Source organism: Ruditapes philippinarum, unplaced genomic scaffold, assembly GCF_026571515.1.
Source record: "Ruditapes philippinarum isolate M1 unplaced genomic scaffold, ASM2657151v2 ctg1542_1_1_1_1, whole genome shotgun sequence".
Taxonomy (NCBI): Eukaryota; Metazoa; Mollusca; class Bivalvia; order Venerida; family Veneridae; genus Ruditapes; species Ruditapes philippinarum.
This window is the reverse complement of record NW_026866829.1, coordinates 51866-70958: the sequence shown is the minus strand read 5'-3', so window position 1 is coordinate 70958 and position 19093 is coordinate 51866. Positions and strand designations below refer to the sequence as shown.

The 19093-nt window shown below is 30.6% G+C and overlaps 1 protein-coding gene and 1 long non-coding RNA gene across 2 annotated transcripts in view; one reads left to right on the top strand and one right to left on the bottom strand.

The window, feature by feature from the left end:
- Nucleotides 1-2647: 2647 nt before the first annotated feature.
- Nucleotides 2648-7315, bottom strand: LOC132733830 (uncharacterized). The gene is made up of 3 exons (XR_009626227.1): nucleotides 7222-7315; nucleotides 6773-6921; nucleotides 2648-3152 (listed from the first exon to the last, which is right to left on the bottom strand). It is a non-coding gene; the product is annotated as an uncharacterized LOC132733830 (long non-coding RNA).
- A 7791-nt stretch (nucleotides 7316-15106) lies between these two features.
- Nucleotides 15107-19093, top strand: part of LOC132733828 (MYCBP-associated protein-like) — a gene marked incomplete at its 3' end in the record, with an annotated part of 49680 nt that continues 45693 nt past the window's right edge. The window contains 1 exon segment of the mRNA XM_060720546.1: nucleotides 15107-15529. Coding sequence (XP_060576529.1) covers nucleotides 15145-15529 — 385 coding nt within the window.

The following is a 19093-nucleotide window of genomic DNA, read 5'->3' as shown; positions in this document are numbered from 1 at the left end:
TAAGAAGGTTGAACGCTACTAAATAATTTCCATATTCAGTAGCATTTATAATCAATTTCTACTGTAAGCATAAAGTACGGGAAAATATGCCGATTTTATGTTAGAAAATGAAATTATTGATTCTTTTTCGAGGTAAGTATTTGAAGAGCAACTCGATTATCTCCATGTTTTGATTCTAAAAATATACTTCCAAACCCCATGACAATTTTGTGAAACCTAGCATGAATGTTAATGACATTAATGACATCTTTTCTAAATGTTTTCCCTTTATATGTGCGATGTGCAAATATTTTGAAAACATATCAGGAATTCGACACAAAAAAGATAAAAAAAGGAGAAAAGGACAGGAAAGCATATAACCCTGTATAGCTTACATCTAGGCATCTTTCTTTCTGCTGACTAACCATGACACAAACATATCGCATTCATAACAAATAAAGCTTTGAAAAGGGAAAATATAATAGGTAAATTGCAATTCTCTCTGGATCGTTAACCTTTGGAAATTATTTATATGACATTTTTAGACCAATTTTGGAATATGGTGATGTAGGCCTTTTCTTCTCTCTATTTTCCCATTATTTCGTTTTCTTCTTTTATATACATGTATATATATTTTTTATTTTAGATATATATATGTCAAGCTGTAAATCTACTCTATAAACTTTTTTATATGTAATACGTATTCCATTATCTTGTAGTCGGTGTAAAAAGCTCATCAGAGCTTATGTTTATTGTTGATGTATCCGACTTATAAATAAAATTTACTTGACTTGCCATGACTTGAGTATATTCTAAACATCGCATTGTTCGCCAAATATGTAGAAAATCATCAGGAATTCGGATTACGAAAATAAGCCGCTTTGAACTCATCAGCTAGTGCACATTTCAACATGTCAAGGAGTTTACCAGTATTTCAGAATGATGTACAAATTGTCAGATTTCGAAACAAGATCACGATTGCTTCTGATTCCGAATTCTCGACTGATATTTCTATAACTTATGTCAGATTCGGAATATAATATGAACACATTATTGTGAGTTCCCTTCGTGTAAGTGTAATTGTGATTTCCTGTAAGAAATGACAAAAAAATGTTTAAATGAGTTTTCTAGGAAATCCCTTTTAATTATACTGCTGCTCCATTTTTATTTGAACTCTATAACTTCCATTGATAACTGCATTCAATTTCCCGAGAAAAAGACGTGTGAAATTCAATAAACAATATTGAACTATTTATCTTGAATATGTATACTTAATTATCATATCATTTTCTCATTGTAAAATAGGGTTAAATCTTAAGAAAATGTCGTCTAAACCATGGCCCGTGATTTAACAAAATAAAGTAAAACAGAATCCCCAAAGAAAGTCCAACACGGCAAAATTGAAACTGTTGCAGGCTCGGTTTGATTGAGCCTGTTCATGAATGGTACTGGAAAGTGCAAGTTACCGTCCACGCCCCCTACCACCGGCTTAAGCAAAATTGAACATTAAAACACGAAAATGGTGAAATTTTGAATTTAGAAACATCCGCAAATGTGTCATTTGGTCCAAATATCAAAAATATTTGTACATAAATTACTAACTTTTACAGAATTCAAATAAATTTTATAATTGTCCTTTAGGATGAAGGTTTCGCCCAGAGTGTCGGTATGTCCATATATGAAGCAAATCCATTCAATTATAACATAGACTTGGCCAAATTTTATTAAAGTTCAATAGTTTGCATTGACTTTAAAGGTCAAGATCTATTGACGGTCAATGTCATTCTTGAATTACTCTACTTGATGGTTTTATCCTAAATAGTGGTTAGTATAAATTCAAACAAAATCAGTCTATAAATAAAATTGCTTACCATGACAACTGTATGGTAAGTTTTGGTTAAAGCATCCATTAAGTGTTCCATTTATAAAAAAGTAATGGCTTATTTTAGAGAAGAAACAGCTACTTTTTTCACACAGGTCAATGCAAAGCAAAGGCCAAGTTCAGTTTGAACTACATATAGATATTTTCTTACAGGAAGTTACGGAGCCTTGAATGAATACAAAACATCCAATTATGCCATGGCCAATTTTAGAAATATTCAATAACTTGACCTTTCAGGTCATTGTCATTTACAGGTCAAGGTCAAACTTGAGTTACCAATTTATGCTTAGTTTTATTCTGTTCTTGTATGAATCAAATCCATCAAAAATAAAATTATGGCAAATTTTAGCAAAATTCAAAAATTTGTCAAGGTCATTTTAAAAATTTGATGTGTCATGTTCAGCACCACCTACTGAATGTTATTAAAGGATTATATGCCGGAGAATGAATACATTACATCGATGTATAACAAAGTAAAAGCCAATTTATATAGTCAATTTCAGCAAAAGAATAAGCAATTAACCTTAAAGGGCAAGGTCATTTATGGGTCAATGTCAATATGTGCAAGTTGACTTCATGACAAAAACCACTGTCAAGTTTTATTTAAATAAGTTGAGCAGCTTAAGAGGAGAAACCAGTATATAAGTGTACCTTCCTAACAACTTCCGTTTTGTGTGGAAGAGCGGGGGGGGGGGGGTCAAAATATACACTGTATAATGTATATCTTAATAGGTACGTTTTCTTAAAAAAAAACACAGAGATATAAATAAGTAAAGAACACAATTTATTTGATCTGTCTTTATATTTGATACATATATAAATATCGGCGCTTTACAAATAACTGCACTACTGCAGTATGGCTCCATTGTTAAATAGTAACATATTCATTTAAATGTATGCTAAAGTAGCAGAGTGTCTCAAAACGAACTTAAGGTTTAATTCTTTGACTTTAATTCTGAGTTTTTAAGTGACATGAGCTATGCAATCAACTAAGTTCTCATACACTTCAAATTAAAAATAAAATAAATAAAATTCATTTCAAATTAAGTTGTAGAAATAATGTAAGAGTTTTCCCCTTATACAGGTACATTAGTTATATATTGTCCCTTTTCCACCAGAAGTTATTACTAGATATACATTTAAAAATAAATTTTATGTGTTGCTCTGGTACTCTTAACATATTCAAATGAGAAATATAGTTGTATTTCTTTAAAATAAAACAATGGACTGTCTCTTATCTGAATGTACATCAACGAGATCTTGTTCATTTCAGGATGTCATGTCTTTTTTCCTGTAAATAGAAGAAAAACATCTTTGGATATGAGGAATTATTTCTATAACAGTAGAAACAGATTTGAAATTCAAATGTAGTGCTTGCCCGTCATTATTATTTAGTTGCCTGAAACCGGAGCACCTGTTGTGGGATTAATTTCCTTTGACATTTTCAAATCTACACCGCCTTATCTAATCGGCATATGTTAGATTTTACCGTTCGATACAACAAAAAGTGAAACCGGAAGTATTGATAAGCGTACTGTTGCCAAGAAACAGGGCATCTTTTGGAGAAAAAAGTCATTTTCTTGCATGCGTTTACGTCGATGTGAACAACGATCGTAGGTGTTGGAATTCAACCACAATGAGCACAAAACCAAACGCCAAAGCGTCCAAAAGAGACAGGCCAAAGTCATCTGGTCAGTTAAAACGACAAATATGATCCTTTTTTTTATCAGTTTAGTGGTTCATTATACAGATCTATTTAGGTCTTAAGACAAAAGTATTTGCCATATGTATTTAAATTATTTCCATATTTGTACACTAAATTGTTCACCCCAATATTCAAAAATTTGCTTAAAAGATTGTTCTACATATTTTGTTTGCAACCAATAGTCTCCCTTTGATTGAGAATCTATGTAATGCATCTGGTCCAGGAATACTGTTTAATGTTGAGCTTTACATATCCTTAATTATAAACTCAAGATGATTTGAGAATTATGGTATGTGTGGCAAAACTTTGGGGCCAGTTGCAGGCCCCTTATATCATTTTTTCATACAGAAGCTTTGGCATGTCAAACTACATGTATTTGACTAGATTATAGCCAAAGTCTCAAAATACGAACTAGAGCCCTTAAAGTCCTACTGTTTAAATAAGATAAGTAGAACTTTTATATGTTGAATTTTCTGGGTGTGTCGTGTGAAGTTAAATGTAAGTCTGGATTTTTCCCTTATTTATGTGTCGATTTTTTCAATGTTTCAAATTTCCTATACATGGTCAGTAAAGAAAAATCCAACAACATTTTACCATAAATAAGTGAAAGTCCATCCATTAATTTGACACCTTCGAACACGGGATATTTTCACAGCTTTTCTAGTTGCGATCACAACTTTCATCCATTTATACTAAAATAAAGATAAGGTAGAAAGGTTCAGCGTCTGAACTTTCACCCGGCCTCATTTTAAGTTTTAGAAACAGAAATCATTTCTGAGTCGACTACACTTAATTTGGTGAAAATTTGTTGAAAATTAACAAAGATTTGGGACTTAAGATAAGGCCGGGTGATACATGTAGTTCCGCCAGTGAAACTTTTGACCTTGTCTTTATTTATTGTATATTTAAAAAATAAACTGCAAAAATTAGATTACTAAAACCTAATGTGGTGTGATAATCACACTAACAGGACATATTCACTGTCAGGTAATCTTGTTTTCCTCCTTTCTGGTTATTAAGCTTTTAATTACTCACTTGTAAACATAGACTGCTTGAAATGTTTCCATTTGAGACCGATTCATGAGTTGAAGTCCCGATGTGTCGAAGATTCTATACAAGTCCCCTTCAACTTTGACTTACAGAAGTTCTACTGTACTTATGATGAGAAAGTATAGATTTATTCATATGCTGTATTTATAAATCTATATCAGCATGCAACATACAACTATTAAGCATCCTGTATGCCATGTAGAGCGTATGCTTAATTTTATACTTAATTGCAACATTTTACATAGTAAACAACTTAAACACACAATGACTGTTAAATTGTTAATTGTGAAAAACTTGGCTTTAATTAAATATTGATACACTTATACAAACAACTTAGAATGGCTTTTTTTAGATAGATTAGAAACAAAATTTGTTTGATCAAGGTCTCATTTTTTGTAGACATAAAATACAGCTGTTTATCTACCATTACAAGATGAATACAACTTTTTGTGAATGCAAGTTTCGTTATTGCTTAATCTTTCAGTCAGAATGTAACAAATTCCTTGGGTGACTAGATGGGTAGATAATGTCCAACTGTTGTTGGTTCATCCCAAGGAAGAGATGGAAAGCAGTATACCGGTGATTTTATGTTTTGCAGGCTTAGCTTTCCAAAAAATGTATTTAAAATGCACATTTTAAAACAAAATTATTTCAATTTTGTTGCATCAAGCTACCTATTGCTAATGCAGTGTGTTTTTTTATTGTTATTACAGACTCATCAAGTACATTATCAATGTCTTTGAAAGGACATTTATTGAGTATGGCATAAACATATTATTTTCTTTTATTAATATTTGTATAAAGTCATGGCTTTGGGGTTTCTTAGTAGATACTTTGATATCTTTGTATACAGGTTAAAGTTCATATATTAACGATTAATCGATTAATACTCTGATTTTTTTTATGAATTATGAAAATGTTTAGATAAGTAATTATATCAAATTATTCTAAAACTATTTTAATTATTCTATGTAACAAACTTAAAGTTAAAAAGATGGCTGTCGTCATCATTTGATGTAGAGAATGATGGGTGTTTCTCTGGAATGTGGCTTTAGATGGTGAAACTTTTTTTGTTGCTATGTTTAAGTTATTGTAAACATTTTTAGATGTTGCTTGGTTTATAGGTTTTATTTGAAATAATTCTTATATACTGTAGGTTTTGAAGATTTTATTTTGGAAGTTGCCTAATCTTGTAGTTATCAACCAGTATGACACGATGTTGTATGATGTACTATAAATCCAAATAAGTCATTTCCTTGTTTAGAGTTATAGGTAATACAGCTCAAATCACCGAGTAAAATAATAATTGGTGTTTTTAAAGGTATCCAATCAGTCTGTAGTGAATTACACAAACTATGCTACATCCCAACTTATCAAACTGATGGGATATCATGCTCCTCGAACCTGAGACTTTACCATACTTGATTTTTATAAAATGCATGAGCCGCGCCATGACAAAACCAACATAGTGCGTTTGCGACCAGCATGGATCCAGACTATCCTGCGCAGTCTGAGCAGGATCCATGCTGTTCGCTGTCAGTTTCCTTTCTTGTAATAAGGTTTGTAGGCAAACAGTATGGATCCTGATTAGACTGCGCGGATGCGGGGGCTGGTTTGGATCCATGCTGGTCGCAAACGCACTTTGTTGGTTTCCTCATGGCGCTGCTTAATAATAAATGTAAGCTGAATTTTAACTTACCTATAATTTAATATTAAATAGATACATGTATAAGTTGATAAAATTATCCTTGTAATTTTTAAAACACCAGGTGGTAATGTGCTTGGTACGGTAGCACTAGTGGCTACGATGTCAAAACGTAAGTATTTAATTTCCTGGTACCTTTGTAAGTACAGTATCATATGTTTTGGTAATGTTATTCCATCAGTTATAAATTGACTGTATTTATGACAGGGTTAAATTATAAAATGTGATGTACTTATGATTGAATATGTGACTGTTTTAAAGGTGGCAATACTGTTTTCAATGGAGCTACATGTTATTATCATTGTAAATGATTAATCTTTGCCTACAACCATGATAAAATATCTGACTTGCAGGGTCTTCAAATAAGCTTTTTTACCTCATGGGTTAATGTTTGAATGAAATTCTTTGAAAGATTTGAATTAAATTCTGCGAAAAGAATGTAAATACTTACCAGCAGAAGTATCGGGAATGTTCTATTTTTTCGTGTTCATGTTCCTCATTGGTTGTTCTTAGTTGATTTGTTGAAGTTGTTTATGTTCTGTTACCCACACAGCATTTTGTATTTGTTTCTTTGTTATGAATGCATTGCCAGCGGATGAACTATTAAGATCAAGTAGAAAAAGACCAGTTAAGCTTATCATATAATTGTATGTTGAAAAATATCAGTTAGCTGACCAAAGAAAAAATTATGTGAGTTGGTCAGGAAATTATTGCATTAATTCCTGCATTTGTTAATTATTAATCAGACAGAGTGTTCAGAGTTTTCATAATTATCAGATTGATGATCCATACTATTGGTTGAAATGCTGTTAAAATGGTTGCATTATCAGTCAGTAGATTAAAATATCCCCTTTGACCAAATTGATAGCTGGAGGCCTATGTTACAAAAATAAACTTAACCATTGCTACTATTACTATTGTTTTTGTTGGCACATCTGTTGTCTCAGTAACAAGAGCCACCTCCAGACGGGAGTAACGCTTGACTTTTTTTTAAATCTCTCTGAAAGCAAACAAAGGTTTAAACAAGTCTTTAAAAAGAAAAAAACAATTAAAATTTTATCCTTTTTTTATTTATTTTAATAGGTATGTCTAGTCACTGTGTTCTTTTCCAAGCGTGAATCATTTCCATAAATAATTGACAAAGTTACAAAATTTTAATATAAGCAAAGCTCAATCATCTGACATTGATATTAGATAATCAAGGTCATTTAAAGATTTAAAAGTCAATGTCTTATCAAAATTATTCAGCATGTCCATTTGGTCACAATTGTTGTTTCAAATCTAAATTCTTAAATAAGAAATTATGACAACCAAAATTCAGTAATTAGACTTTGACTGTCAAGGTCATTTAAAGCTAAAGCTTAAGGCCAAGGTCAGTTCAACCTTTAGCAGGTCTTGTCTCAAAGGTTGTTTTGTCCAAGTATGAAGATAATCCATTGTTTAATTACCAAGACAAAGTTACAGCCAATTATAGCAATAATCAGTGAAAATTCCATAATTTGACCTTGAGGGTCAAGGTCATACATGAGTTAAGGTCAATTTAAGTAAGGTCAAGGTCATTTATGAATAAAGGTCAAGTTTAGTGTGGTTTACTTGAAGGTCTTGTCCCAATGGTTGTTGGGGCCAAGTGCGAAGAGTCTGAGTACACCAACAACTTAAAAAGTAATGATCAATGTTAAAGTTTACAGATGGCATTGACAATGGGAATGCTGCAATGACTGTAACAATACCTCTATTTTTTGTCTTCCAAAAATAGTTAAGCTAAAGACGAAAACTTTGAGTGTTGTGTTAGTAGAAAAAACTTGATATTTTTCAATCTCTTCTGTTTGTGTCTTCATTCTATAAAAAGAATTTTATAATGAATTGATGGATGGAACAGGTTACATTTAAGACTTTTATGTTAAGACAATGTGACACATTCTCATTTTATTAATGACAACCAAAATATGAAAATTCCATTATCAATTTTGGAGATATCACCATGAAATTAGAAGTTCAAGGTCAGCCAACAGTACATGTATAGAGCCTGGTGTGCAGGTTGGCCAGACAAAGATTAATAAATTTTGGCTTCAGCAGGTTTAAGGTTAACCCCTTAATTAAATGAAACTGGTGTTTACTATCATAAAGGGTGAAGTATAAGTTACCCAAGTTGGACAAAATTTTAACAGGATCATAGAAGCGAGAAAAGTTTTAATTAAAGTCAGTAATGTACTGAGCTGTTAATCTGTTATAACTTTGCAGTTCTGTCATATGGAATATTGGATCAAAAGAAACCACAATGTGTGAAGTTTGTTGTCAATATACATCAAACAATATAAGCAAATAAACATCTTCAAAAATAGAATAAGATCAATATTCTTAAGTGGCTGACCAAATGGTCATTTTTCATGAAGTCATATTGAAGTATTTTTGTTTAAAGGAACTCCACTGAAGTCCAAAAGCCTAAAAACTTAATAGGACAATTAAATCAGAAAGATATGTAAAAGATAGTTAAGAAATATACTTAGAAGTAAATTGAAAATCGTATTTTGTGCTATTCTTAGCCCTATTTGATTGAAATTTTGATTCATTTTTCAAAATTTGAATAATTATGCTGGAAAAACCAAGTGAGTGAATGTCCTGTAATTTTGCACACAAGTTATTGGTCTAGACCTTCATCAAATAGAACATTAATCTTGAAAAAATATTTCCAGTTCCGTCATATCAAAAAACCTCAGTGGAGTCCCAGACCCTTTAATATGCTGTCAGAAAATTTTCAATTTTTAAATCTGGGATAGATATTTAGGTTTGTGGAAACATTTTCCTCCAAAATAAAATGCGTGCTTTTAGAATCATGTATTTTATTTATTAAAATTAATTTGATTAGTTTTACCGACCCTAGACGCCTAATTTGCTTATCTACTTTTTGAAAAAAATTTCTTTACATTATATTGAATACAAAAAATTATATATAAAAGAGATAAAAAAGGAAAATAGAAATTCCTACCTACACTTTTAGTACATAACAGGTGTTCTTTCTTGTGGCCATATGGATAACCTGAAAGAAAATTAAAAAAAAACACATTATTTTTGTGTCACCTCTTTGGAGTAGTGGCGATAATAGGGATTACATCTCTGTTGTATGTCCGTCTGTCTGTCCATCCATCACAAAACTTGTTCGGACTACTCCTTAGAAACTACTGGTGCATTTTTTCCAAACTTTACAGGAATGATCAGTACCAAGTCTAGTTGTGCATATTGTCGGCATTTTCTGGTTCAATAATATTTGTCAGAGTTATGGGCCTTTAATTATTTTTATTTTCAAAGTTTGTCTGGACTATTGACATCTCTGCTACTTCTAATGCAATTTCATTGAAACATTTCAGGATTCGTGAGTAGCTCAAGTACTTGTGCATATAAAACAGGTTTTCCACTTAAATGATTTTTGGCAGAGTTATGGCCCTTCAAAAAAAAGGTGTTTATTTGTGTGTTGCCAACTACTTGTTTGGGCTACTTTTCAGAAACTAGTGCATTTTCATCAAAACTTTACAGGAATATTCAATACTAAGTCTAGTTGTGCATCTCATCAACATTTTTCGATTTGATGATTATTGTCAGAGTAATGATCCTTTAATGATTTTAATTTTTAAAATTTGTCCGGATTACTCCTCTTATACCAACAATGCAATTTTTATGAAACTTTACAGGATTGATCTTTAGCTACATTACTTGGCTTTTCTGGTTGAAGAACATTCAGTAGAGTTATTATTATATATGGGCCCTGAATAAAAAATGCAGTTTTGTACAGTGCAGTTATGAAAAAGAGTGAGATTTTAAGACCAGATTTGAAATAAAGTTGTACCATTGGCTTATTTGAAAATCATTATACTGAGTAAACCAATCAGATAATTAAAACGTCAGACTGACCTATGCTGCTTGATTGAAAAAGATGAAAAATGTATCAAAATGGCTTTTAGATAAAATATGCTAATTATTTTGATATATTTGCAATTTGATAATGTAAATCTTGTTTTAAGCTTGCCGAGGTTATGAACTTCGGTATCGTATTGATTTGATATGAGAACTTGAAAAATAACTTTTAATTAACATCAGGTGGACTCAGTTCTCTAATTTATTTAACTAAGAATTACTCTGTTTACATTGTATTAGAATTTGTGGATTTCGTTTATTTGCTCAAAATTTATTGTTAGAATGTCGGAAGAATTGATTATTGTAGGTTTTAGGGACAAAAGGTTATTCATTAGTAACACATATACCTATGTTTACTTACTGTTCATTTGTCAGTCACTGTAACTTATAATAGTGGAAATGGTAGTGTGGAGATAGTGTCATTATTGCAGCATCAAATAACTAAATTAGTTAATGTAACTAAATTAATATCTTTGAATGCTTTGTAAAACAAGTTCAGTGTTTTTGATTGGATAATAATATAGAATATGTTCCTTAAAGCTTGACGGATTGCTTCTATACCTTAAAGATTAAAGGAATTATAAAGTGAATACTTGAATACTTACCTAGATTGAGGAGTTGGTCAGGATAAAGTAAGATAACTCCATGGCATAATAAATTTTGCTTTGGAATTCACATCTTGAAATTTAGTCATAGTCAAGATCCATGCTTTGTTCTTCTTGATTTCTAAAAAATTTTAAAAGAAATGAGAAAAGTTTTTTTTTTAAAAATTACCATTCTTTTGAGTTAAAATTATTGTGTAGAAAATAAGAAAAAACAAAAACAAAAATAAATAAAGTGATATATTAAAAATAAAAAAATAAGAATAATAATCTATGACATGCAAATGATCTTTTTTTTTTTAAGTGAAAAAAAAAAAATACATGTAGTTTGAAAAACAAATCATGAAAGCTTTAATGTCAAGTTTAAGAGAAAAGTGACATTTGGGCATGACACTATAATGAAGAATTCTTGTTGCAACAGGAGTCAAGCTTATCATCTATGATGGAATTTTTCACTCATTTGTGAAATTTCATTGCTCCCCTTGAAATTGCTAATAAACACTTGACTCATGTTCTACTTCAGACACAAATCTATCAAATGAAGGGCTGTAAAATTTTATTGTAAATATTTAAGCGGTCAATTTGTCATGACTGTAACATTTAATAAAGATTATAGGCAACAAGTTTTTCCAAGGTCATATAGAACATGAGCATGGACTTCCTCTCAGATCTTATATATTAAAAAATAAAAATTGAAAATGAAATAATCCAAGTAAATTACCAAAAAGTGGTAAAAAAGTTACCACGGATGTAGTAAAAATATACACAGTAAAAAATATAGTGATAAAAATTGCAAAATCAGTCATTAATTTAACATGACATGTAGAATATTTCTTGAATATTTTACTTTTTTAGCTCGACTATTCGATAAGAATAAGTAGAGCTATTGCAGTCACCCGAGCGTCGGCGTCGGCGTAACCACTTATGTTAAAGTTTTTGTAATAGTTCAAATATTTTCAAAGTCCATAGACATATGGCTTTGAAACTTTGCACACTTGTTCACCATCATGACCCCAACCTGTAGACAGGAGGAGGTAACTCTATCAAGCATTTTGACTGAATTATGCCCCTTTTTCGACTTAGAATTTACGTTAAAGTTTTTGTAATAGTTCAAATATTTTCAAAGTCCATTGACATATGGCTTTGAAACTTTACACACTTGTTCACCATCATGACCCCAACCTGGAAACAGGAGGAGGTAACTCTATCAAGCATTTTGACAGAATTATGCCCCTTTTTCGACTTAGAATTTACGTTAAAGTTTTTGTAATAGTTCAAATATTTTCAAAGTCCATTGACATATGGCTTTGAAACTTTACACACTTGTTCACCATCATTACCCCAACCTGTAAACAGGAGGAGGTAACTTTATCAAGCATTTTGACAGAATTATGCCCCTTTTTCGACTTAGAATTTACGTTAAAGTTTTTGTAATAGTTCAAATATTTTCAAAGTCCATTGACATATGGCTTTGAAACTTTGCACACTTGTTCACCATCATGACCCCAACCTGTAAACAGGAGGAGGTAACTCTATCAAGCATTTTTTTTACTATCAAGCACTAAGAATAGTCGAGCGTTGCTGTCCTACCGACAGCTCTTGTTTAAATTCGTAGTACATTTTTTCTTAAGTTTGATTTTCTTGAACTAGTTTGGTTGATACTTCTTCTTTCATTTTAGAATTGTTGACATTGACATGTTTATTTTATGGTATCTCTGATGATAACTTAGAGGTTATAAATCTGGTCTGCTTTTCAAAGCTACATGATTTTGTACTTTAACAAAATAATCCTAAATTTTATAATTTACTTTTTGTAATTACTTGTATTAAATATAAATAGTGTATGCTTTTCTGTTCAACTTCATTCCTATAATGACCGAGTTCTAGTGTGCGCAAAAGTTTGAAATGGCTATGAATAAGTCTTTAGAGCAAGTGAATGATTTTAATTTTCTGGTTTTCCCTTTCAAGGGCAGGACCAAAATGTTTATCCTAACATCTATCCCTGAAATTAATATAATTGCTAATAAGTAAATACTTAACAAAACAGACTATGAAGAAATTGAGAATAATTAAGTTAATCTAAATTTTATGATTACCTTAAAGATGTTAATACTACTTGATAGGTAAGAATAAAATCAGCTAACTGAAAATTTTAGGGTTAAATTAGCATTTTATATGAAAGAAATTTCAAAGGGCTTGTTTGAAATGCTTGTTTTTTTTGCAGACATTTTGTCTTCTTATATTTTAAGCAGTCATGAGTTTATTTGCTTTATATTGTTAACAAGTGATTATAAAAAAACTTGACTTTAAGGGTGGTCTAAATTTTCCTCTAACTATTTTTATTTGATATACCGTATGTTGCAAATTATAAAAAAAAGTTTCAATCAAATTGTATAGTTATATGTTAAATTGTTGATGATGTATTTTTGCGTTATGTATATTTCAATAAATTTATTTGAATACAAAGCAAATTCAATGACATAAATCTGGTTTCAGTAAATAAATTAAAAAACAAAAAATCACGCAAAATTTAAAAAAAAAGGATGCACAAAAAACTAGTTAACCCAAAAGAACTAAACAAAAAAACAAAAACCAACAATAAAGTTAAATACATACAAATCTGGTTTAAATAATAAATAATTTTCCAAAAACAGGTAGTATTAAATAAGTAAAACAAATCAAAATTGAAGATATTAAATATGTACCTTTACACTAATGTAATCATCATCCAAATGGTAAAATCTCTGAGCAATAATTTGTTCCTTGCTTGTAATTAAGAGTGAGCTGTTTAAGGGTAGAAACTATTATAGAAACATATAAAATAGGGTCATAACATTTTCTTGACAGGATTTTATCAGAATAAATAAGTTCCACTTGACTTGCCGTTTTATCATTAATAGAAATACCGATATAGAAATCATTAAAGAGCAAGATATGGCCATGTAAAGTGTGCGAAACAAGCAGCGTTTAAGTGGCTCCGTCAATTGTTGACCCCAAGATTACGTTTAGATATTCTATGAGGCATTGAAAGATGACAAGGTGTAATGAAAATCTTGACATTATAGCATCAATCAACATGTTAAGAGGCTATTTATAATGATGTTCACGATACACATACACAGGATACACGGATACACGTGCAGTTGTGAGCAAAAGACTGTGAGCAGAAGACCGTTTATTGCTGATAAAAGAGTGGATACTTGTTGATTTTAATGTTATGGTGATAAAAAATTTCTGACTAGGATGGTTATTTCTCATATGATATTAAGAAATAAAGCTTCTGGTATGAAGATTTGTAGCTGATGAAAAATTTCTGATATTGGATTTCTTATAATTCAATTATCAAAAATTTAATACATGTATCAGTAGGTGAGGATTCTGGATTAATGTTTTTAAAGAAAAATGTCAGTATATTCATATCTTTTTTAAAATAAAACTTTACAAAAGTAACAAAATTTGTATGATTTATGGATAGTTTTTCATATTTACTGAAAAGCTGTGTTTGGACTTCATATAACTTGTGGAAAAGGAAATGAAATTTCTCTGATAAGCTTAACAAAAAGATTCTGTCCAAATAGAAAAAATACAGTCATGTATAACAGGAATGTGCACAGGATTAATATAATAATTGGAATATTATGATGATTTAAGCAACCTTAATTAAGTGATACAAAGTGATGTACTAATAATAACATACTGAAGTGAATAGTGCTTGTTACATCATCACGATAATTTTTTAATCACCATTTTAATTCTAACTATCATAATTACCTTAAATCTTGGAAAATAATGATGTAGGAAAGTGACGGAAGTTGTAATTTGAGATTCAGCTTCGGTCTTTTTCATGAGCGTAAAATTATTATGCTAATTTAAAATTTACAATCGCTCTTGTCTTAAATACTTTTATCTGTCTTTTTAAATGATTTTAATATTAAGGAGGATATGGGCGAGATTACACAGGTGTAAGTGAAAGGTGATAAGGGGTAGTTGTAAACCTGTAATCTTACTTTATATTATGGTCATCAATATTCAAGGATGCTTAATCTATTGATTTAATGATTGGTTATTCTTGACCGTACAAATTACAAGCCGACTATTATCAACTTCGCCAGAATTTTTCCAAAAGCCGTCACTTTATTGAACGAGATTAACTTACTTGATATGATATGTGTATCATTTATTTTATACGGAAAAAAGTTTCGTCACATGTGTCAGGTTGTGACGACTTGTAACTGGACAGTGATATAACAAAAATCGTTAAAGTCATTAAAACTGGAGGCTTGTAGATCTTTGATGGAATTATTTGTTAAGTATGATAAAGAAAGCAGAATTGGTGACAAAATTAGAAAGGGCTAACGGACCATCTGATGGTGTTTTTATAAAGGATTCTGAAATAAAAATGAAGAAAAGTGCTGATTTGGAAAGTAAAGAATTGTTTACAAGTAAGGAAAATGTGAATGAGAAATCTAAAAAATCTGAAACAAAACTACAAAAGGATAGTAGATCTGAAAGCAAAAAGGATTTGAAAATCAATGTTGATGCTAAAAATGTCAAAGGTCAGAAGTCAAATTCTGATACAAAGTCACCTAAAAGGTCAGAGGTGAAGGTTAAGGATGTGGATTCAAGGAAACGAGGTCAGGCCATGAGACGTCTCAGAGGGTCTGTACATACAATACAAGCCCTTTCAATGCTCAGTAGTAGGTGCTCTTTTTCTAATATTTTTAAAAAAAAATTAAAATTCAAAAATGTTTTTTTATTTTTTAACCTGTGAAAAATGTCAAAATATACAATATGTTGGCCTGTTACATGTCAAAACAGAAATGTAGAAAAGTATATTTCAGGGCCCTAATTACCTTGTAAGCGACTGGGGCTAAGGCCCTCAGGTAGGGGGAATTTCGCTTTGTTTGAAGAAAAAAGTGAAATTTGACTGTCAACAAAAATACTAAAGCACAATGTATTTTGCAAAAGGCAAATTCCAATATGATACTGTTAAGGGTTATCTGCTTTAGGCAGGTAAAATTTATATTGTTTTTGGAGAAGAATTTTTTTAAAATAGGTGAAAACAAATATACTGGTGCAGGTAGAGGGGCCGAATATCTGCCCAAAAAATTGTGAAATGAAGGTCCTGTTAATTTTAACACAAGTTTGATATGTACAAATTCAGCAATCCTTCATATTCTAGTTATGTTGCTGTTTATTTACAGTTAACAGTGAAAGCCATTGAAAAAATTGTAAAAACTGTATTTCTTTTTGTCATTGGATTTGTTCCTGTTTACTTTTCTTGAATCTTATAAAGTAATTTTGACAAGATTTAGTGTATGTCTTGTTTTGTGAATGGCCAAATTTCCAATATCTGGCATAGATATTTATTCCAATTATTTAAAAAAAATACTGTACTCAAGAATGATGTATAGTTTCAGTTTCTTCTTCTTTTTTTTGCATGGTGTTACTTAGCCAAATTATTAGACCCATTCCCAGTCTTAACAGATATCCATTTCTGATAATTTCAATAAAAATACAAATTATGTGTACTTTAATAAAAAAATGGTACACACAAGAGGTTTACTGGGAAACAACCATGAATAAGTTTAAAGAAATCAGTCTGCACGAAAAACTTTTTATGAAATATCAAATAGCTCGAAACAATTTTAACTACACCGAAAATTCTAACAAAGTTGTGTCCATGTTTTACAAATTTACTTAAATCTGGAGAAAATAATGCAGCAAAGTGATATCACTTGATTAACATTTATTTCTGATATTCTAAGACTGAAACTCAAGAAATGATTTCAATTAGCTTACCCGTCTGGCGTCATAGCTTTCTTGGAGAAAAATCAATATGCAAATCTTTCTTGGTCATTATAAATACAAGGGGCCTTAATGATTATTCTATATATAAATTATTTCGGAAAGTTTTGTGCCAATACCGGTACCTTAAAAAAATCAATTTTTCCCTCAGTCAACTTTTTTCTGACCTCAAACCATTGCTACACTGTCGGACTACTCTCCCAAAATTTATTGTAGCCTGAAAAGAATTTTACTAGACTCGGGCTGAGCTTATTTTTCGCAGAATGAGAAATTAATATTACTCTTTAAAATTATTTTCCATTTTCCTTTCTTTCTTATGAAATTTATTACTTAATTAATGTGAAAATAAGGAATGGTACACGAACAACTGTGTTGATGAAATTTTTACTTCTTTGTCATTTACTGGTGTACGTCATGTATTTTGTATCTTTGAATTAGGAAATATAACACTTTTGAATAAATGAAATCAATCATTGATGCAAAAATATTAAAAATTATAGTCAAATTCCAAGCATGCTTACAGGACTTTTACCAGAGGTGGTCACAGAATTTTGACAAGGAATAATGAATGTTCAAGATGTTTGGCAACTTCATAATTTTCTAGGGGGTGGGGGAGGCGGGCATGAGAAAAACATATAATAATATCCAGACAGACCTTGATGTAATATTATATAAATTCATGTATAACAGCCAAATCCCAGTTTGGGTTCATAGTCCCCTCTGCCTATCCCTGGACCAATGCATAAGCCCCACTGAATTATAATGTATCATGTTAAAAATTAATTATTATTAATTTATTAATTTAAAGACTTTCAAGATAAAAACAATTAAAACAAAGACAACAGTCAGTTTTAAGAGCCATTCAAAAGACTGCTTGAAGATGTACTTGTTTTGCTGTAAAAAAGGGGGACCTTACCTGAATAGTTCTCAAATATTTCAAGAAATTAATTAAATGATAATTGACTAGTAATTGAAATCCCAACCCTCAATCCCTCCCCAGAGTAGTGCAGGGGATATAATTGTATTTTCAACTGTTCTACCTTTCGTGACATTTGCAAACAGCTGTCATTGAGATCTTTTGATGTGTTCTTAAATTTAGATGACAAATTAGATGTTATTCCATAATAGGGTGCGAGAGGTAGATAAAAAAGGGAAAATTATTTATTAGAAAAAAAGCTGAAATATTTATCATAATTTTTTATAAAAATTTACTCACCAACATCTTAGTTCTAAATCAGTCATGCTTTTTTCCTGTACAGTTTTTAAGTCCATCTTCGTAATCACAAAGTCAACTTTCAAAATTCCAAACTCCATCATTCTGAAGAATTTGACTTCTTAATTTTTCGTCAACTGAAAGTCCAATTAATCTTGATCAATAAACTTCTTCAACGGATTTCCAATTACAGTCCAATTTTCAATTACCATCCGACTGTTATAAAAATCAATCCAAAGTTTGGTCAATTAAAATTTTTTCAAACTACTTGAACATTTTCTGTACAATAAGAAGTGTTGATTACTTAAGTACCCCAATACGGACGATAAAGCTCTTGCATGAGTTCAAACATTAGAGGAAAATCAATGTCCATTCAAACCAACTGAAAAGGGTTGGAATTGACTATATTTCCATTTCCAAACAGAAGTTGTTTTTGCAAAGAGCCATTATAACTATTTGCTCTAGCCAGTGTTTAAACACGGCAACAATAGCAGCTTACTTGTGACAGGAACAAATTATTTAGTCCTTCCAAAGTGGAAACAATTTAACTTTTTTTCTGAGCTTTTCAAAGGTTTCTTAAGCAAAGTTTTAGTGTTTAGCAATCATTTTCACTTTAAATTCACATATTTTGGATATTTATTGAGTAAACTGAGTAAAAAAAAAATTTTGTTTTTCGTTCACAAATTTAATGTTTTTTGTTTTTTTTTATCTAAATGTTGATCATATTTTGTGTGGTCAGTTTTAATCTGAAGTGATATTTAATATGAATAATTCTTACCTTGTGTTATATGAAGAAGTTTCAAAGATAATTATTCAAAAACTAAAGATAAGGAGTTTAATATTACAGTGACTATAATGTTAAATAACATTATAAGGTTGTGATAATCCTGGCATGGATCAAGAGGGATTTCGAATTAGTTGGATTCAGTTTTTTTTAATGGTTATTAGATTTTGTATAATCTTTTTAACTGCTGGTTCCATTATGTCTCTTTAAACCTCTTTTTGAAGTGGTCAAGAAAAGATTTTTTCCCAGTACGGAGACTTGAATTGACTCCATTTCAACTTCTGTCTCAGCCAATTATTGCATTTAATATACTTAGCAAGGTCAGGTTTCAATTAAGTATTTATGGCACCATGTAGCTTTAAGCCATTGTGCAGGTTTTTACCTTTGATTTCCGATTGTGTAAGAATTCTACTCAATCAGATTACAATAATAATATCTACTTGACCATTGTAGATT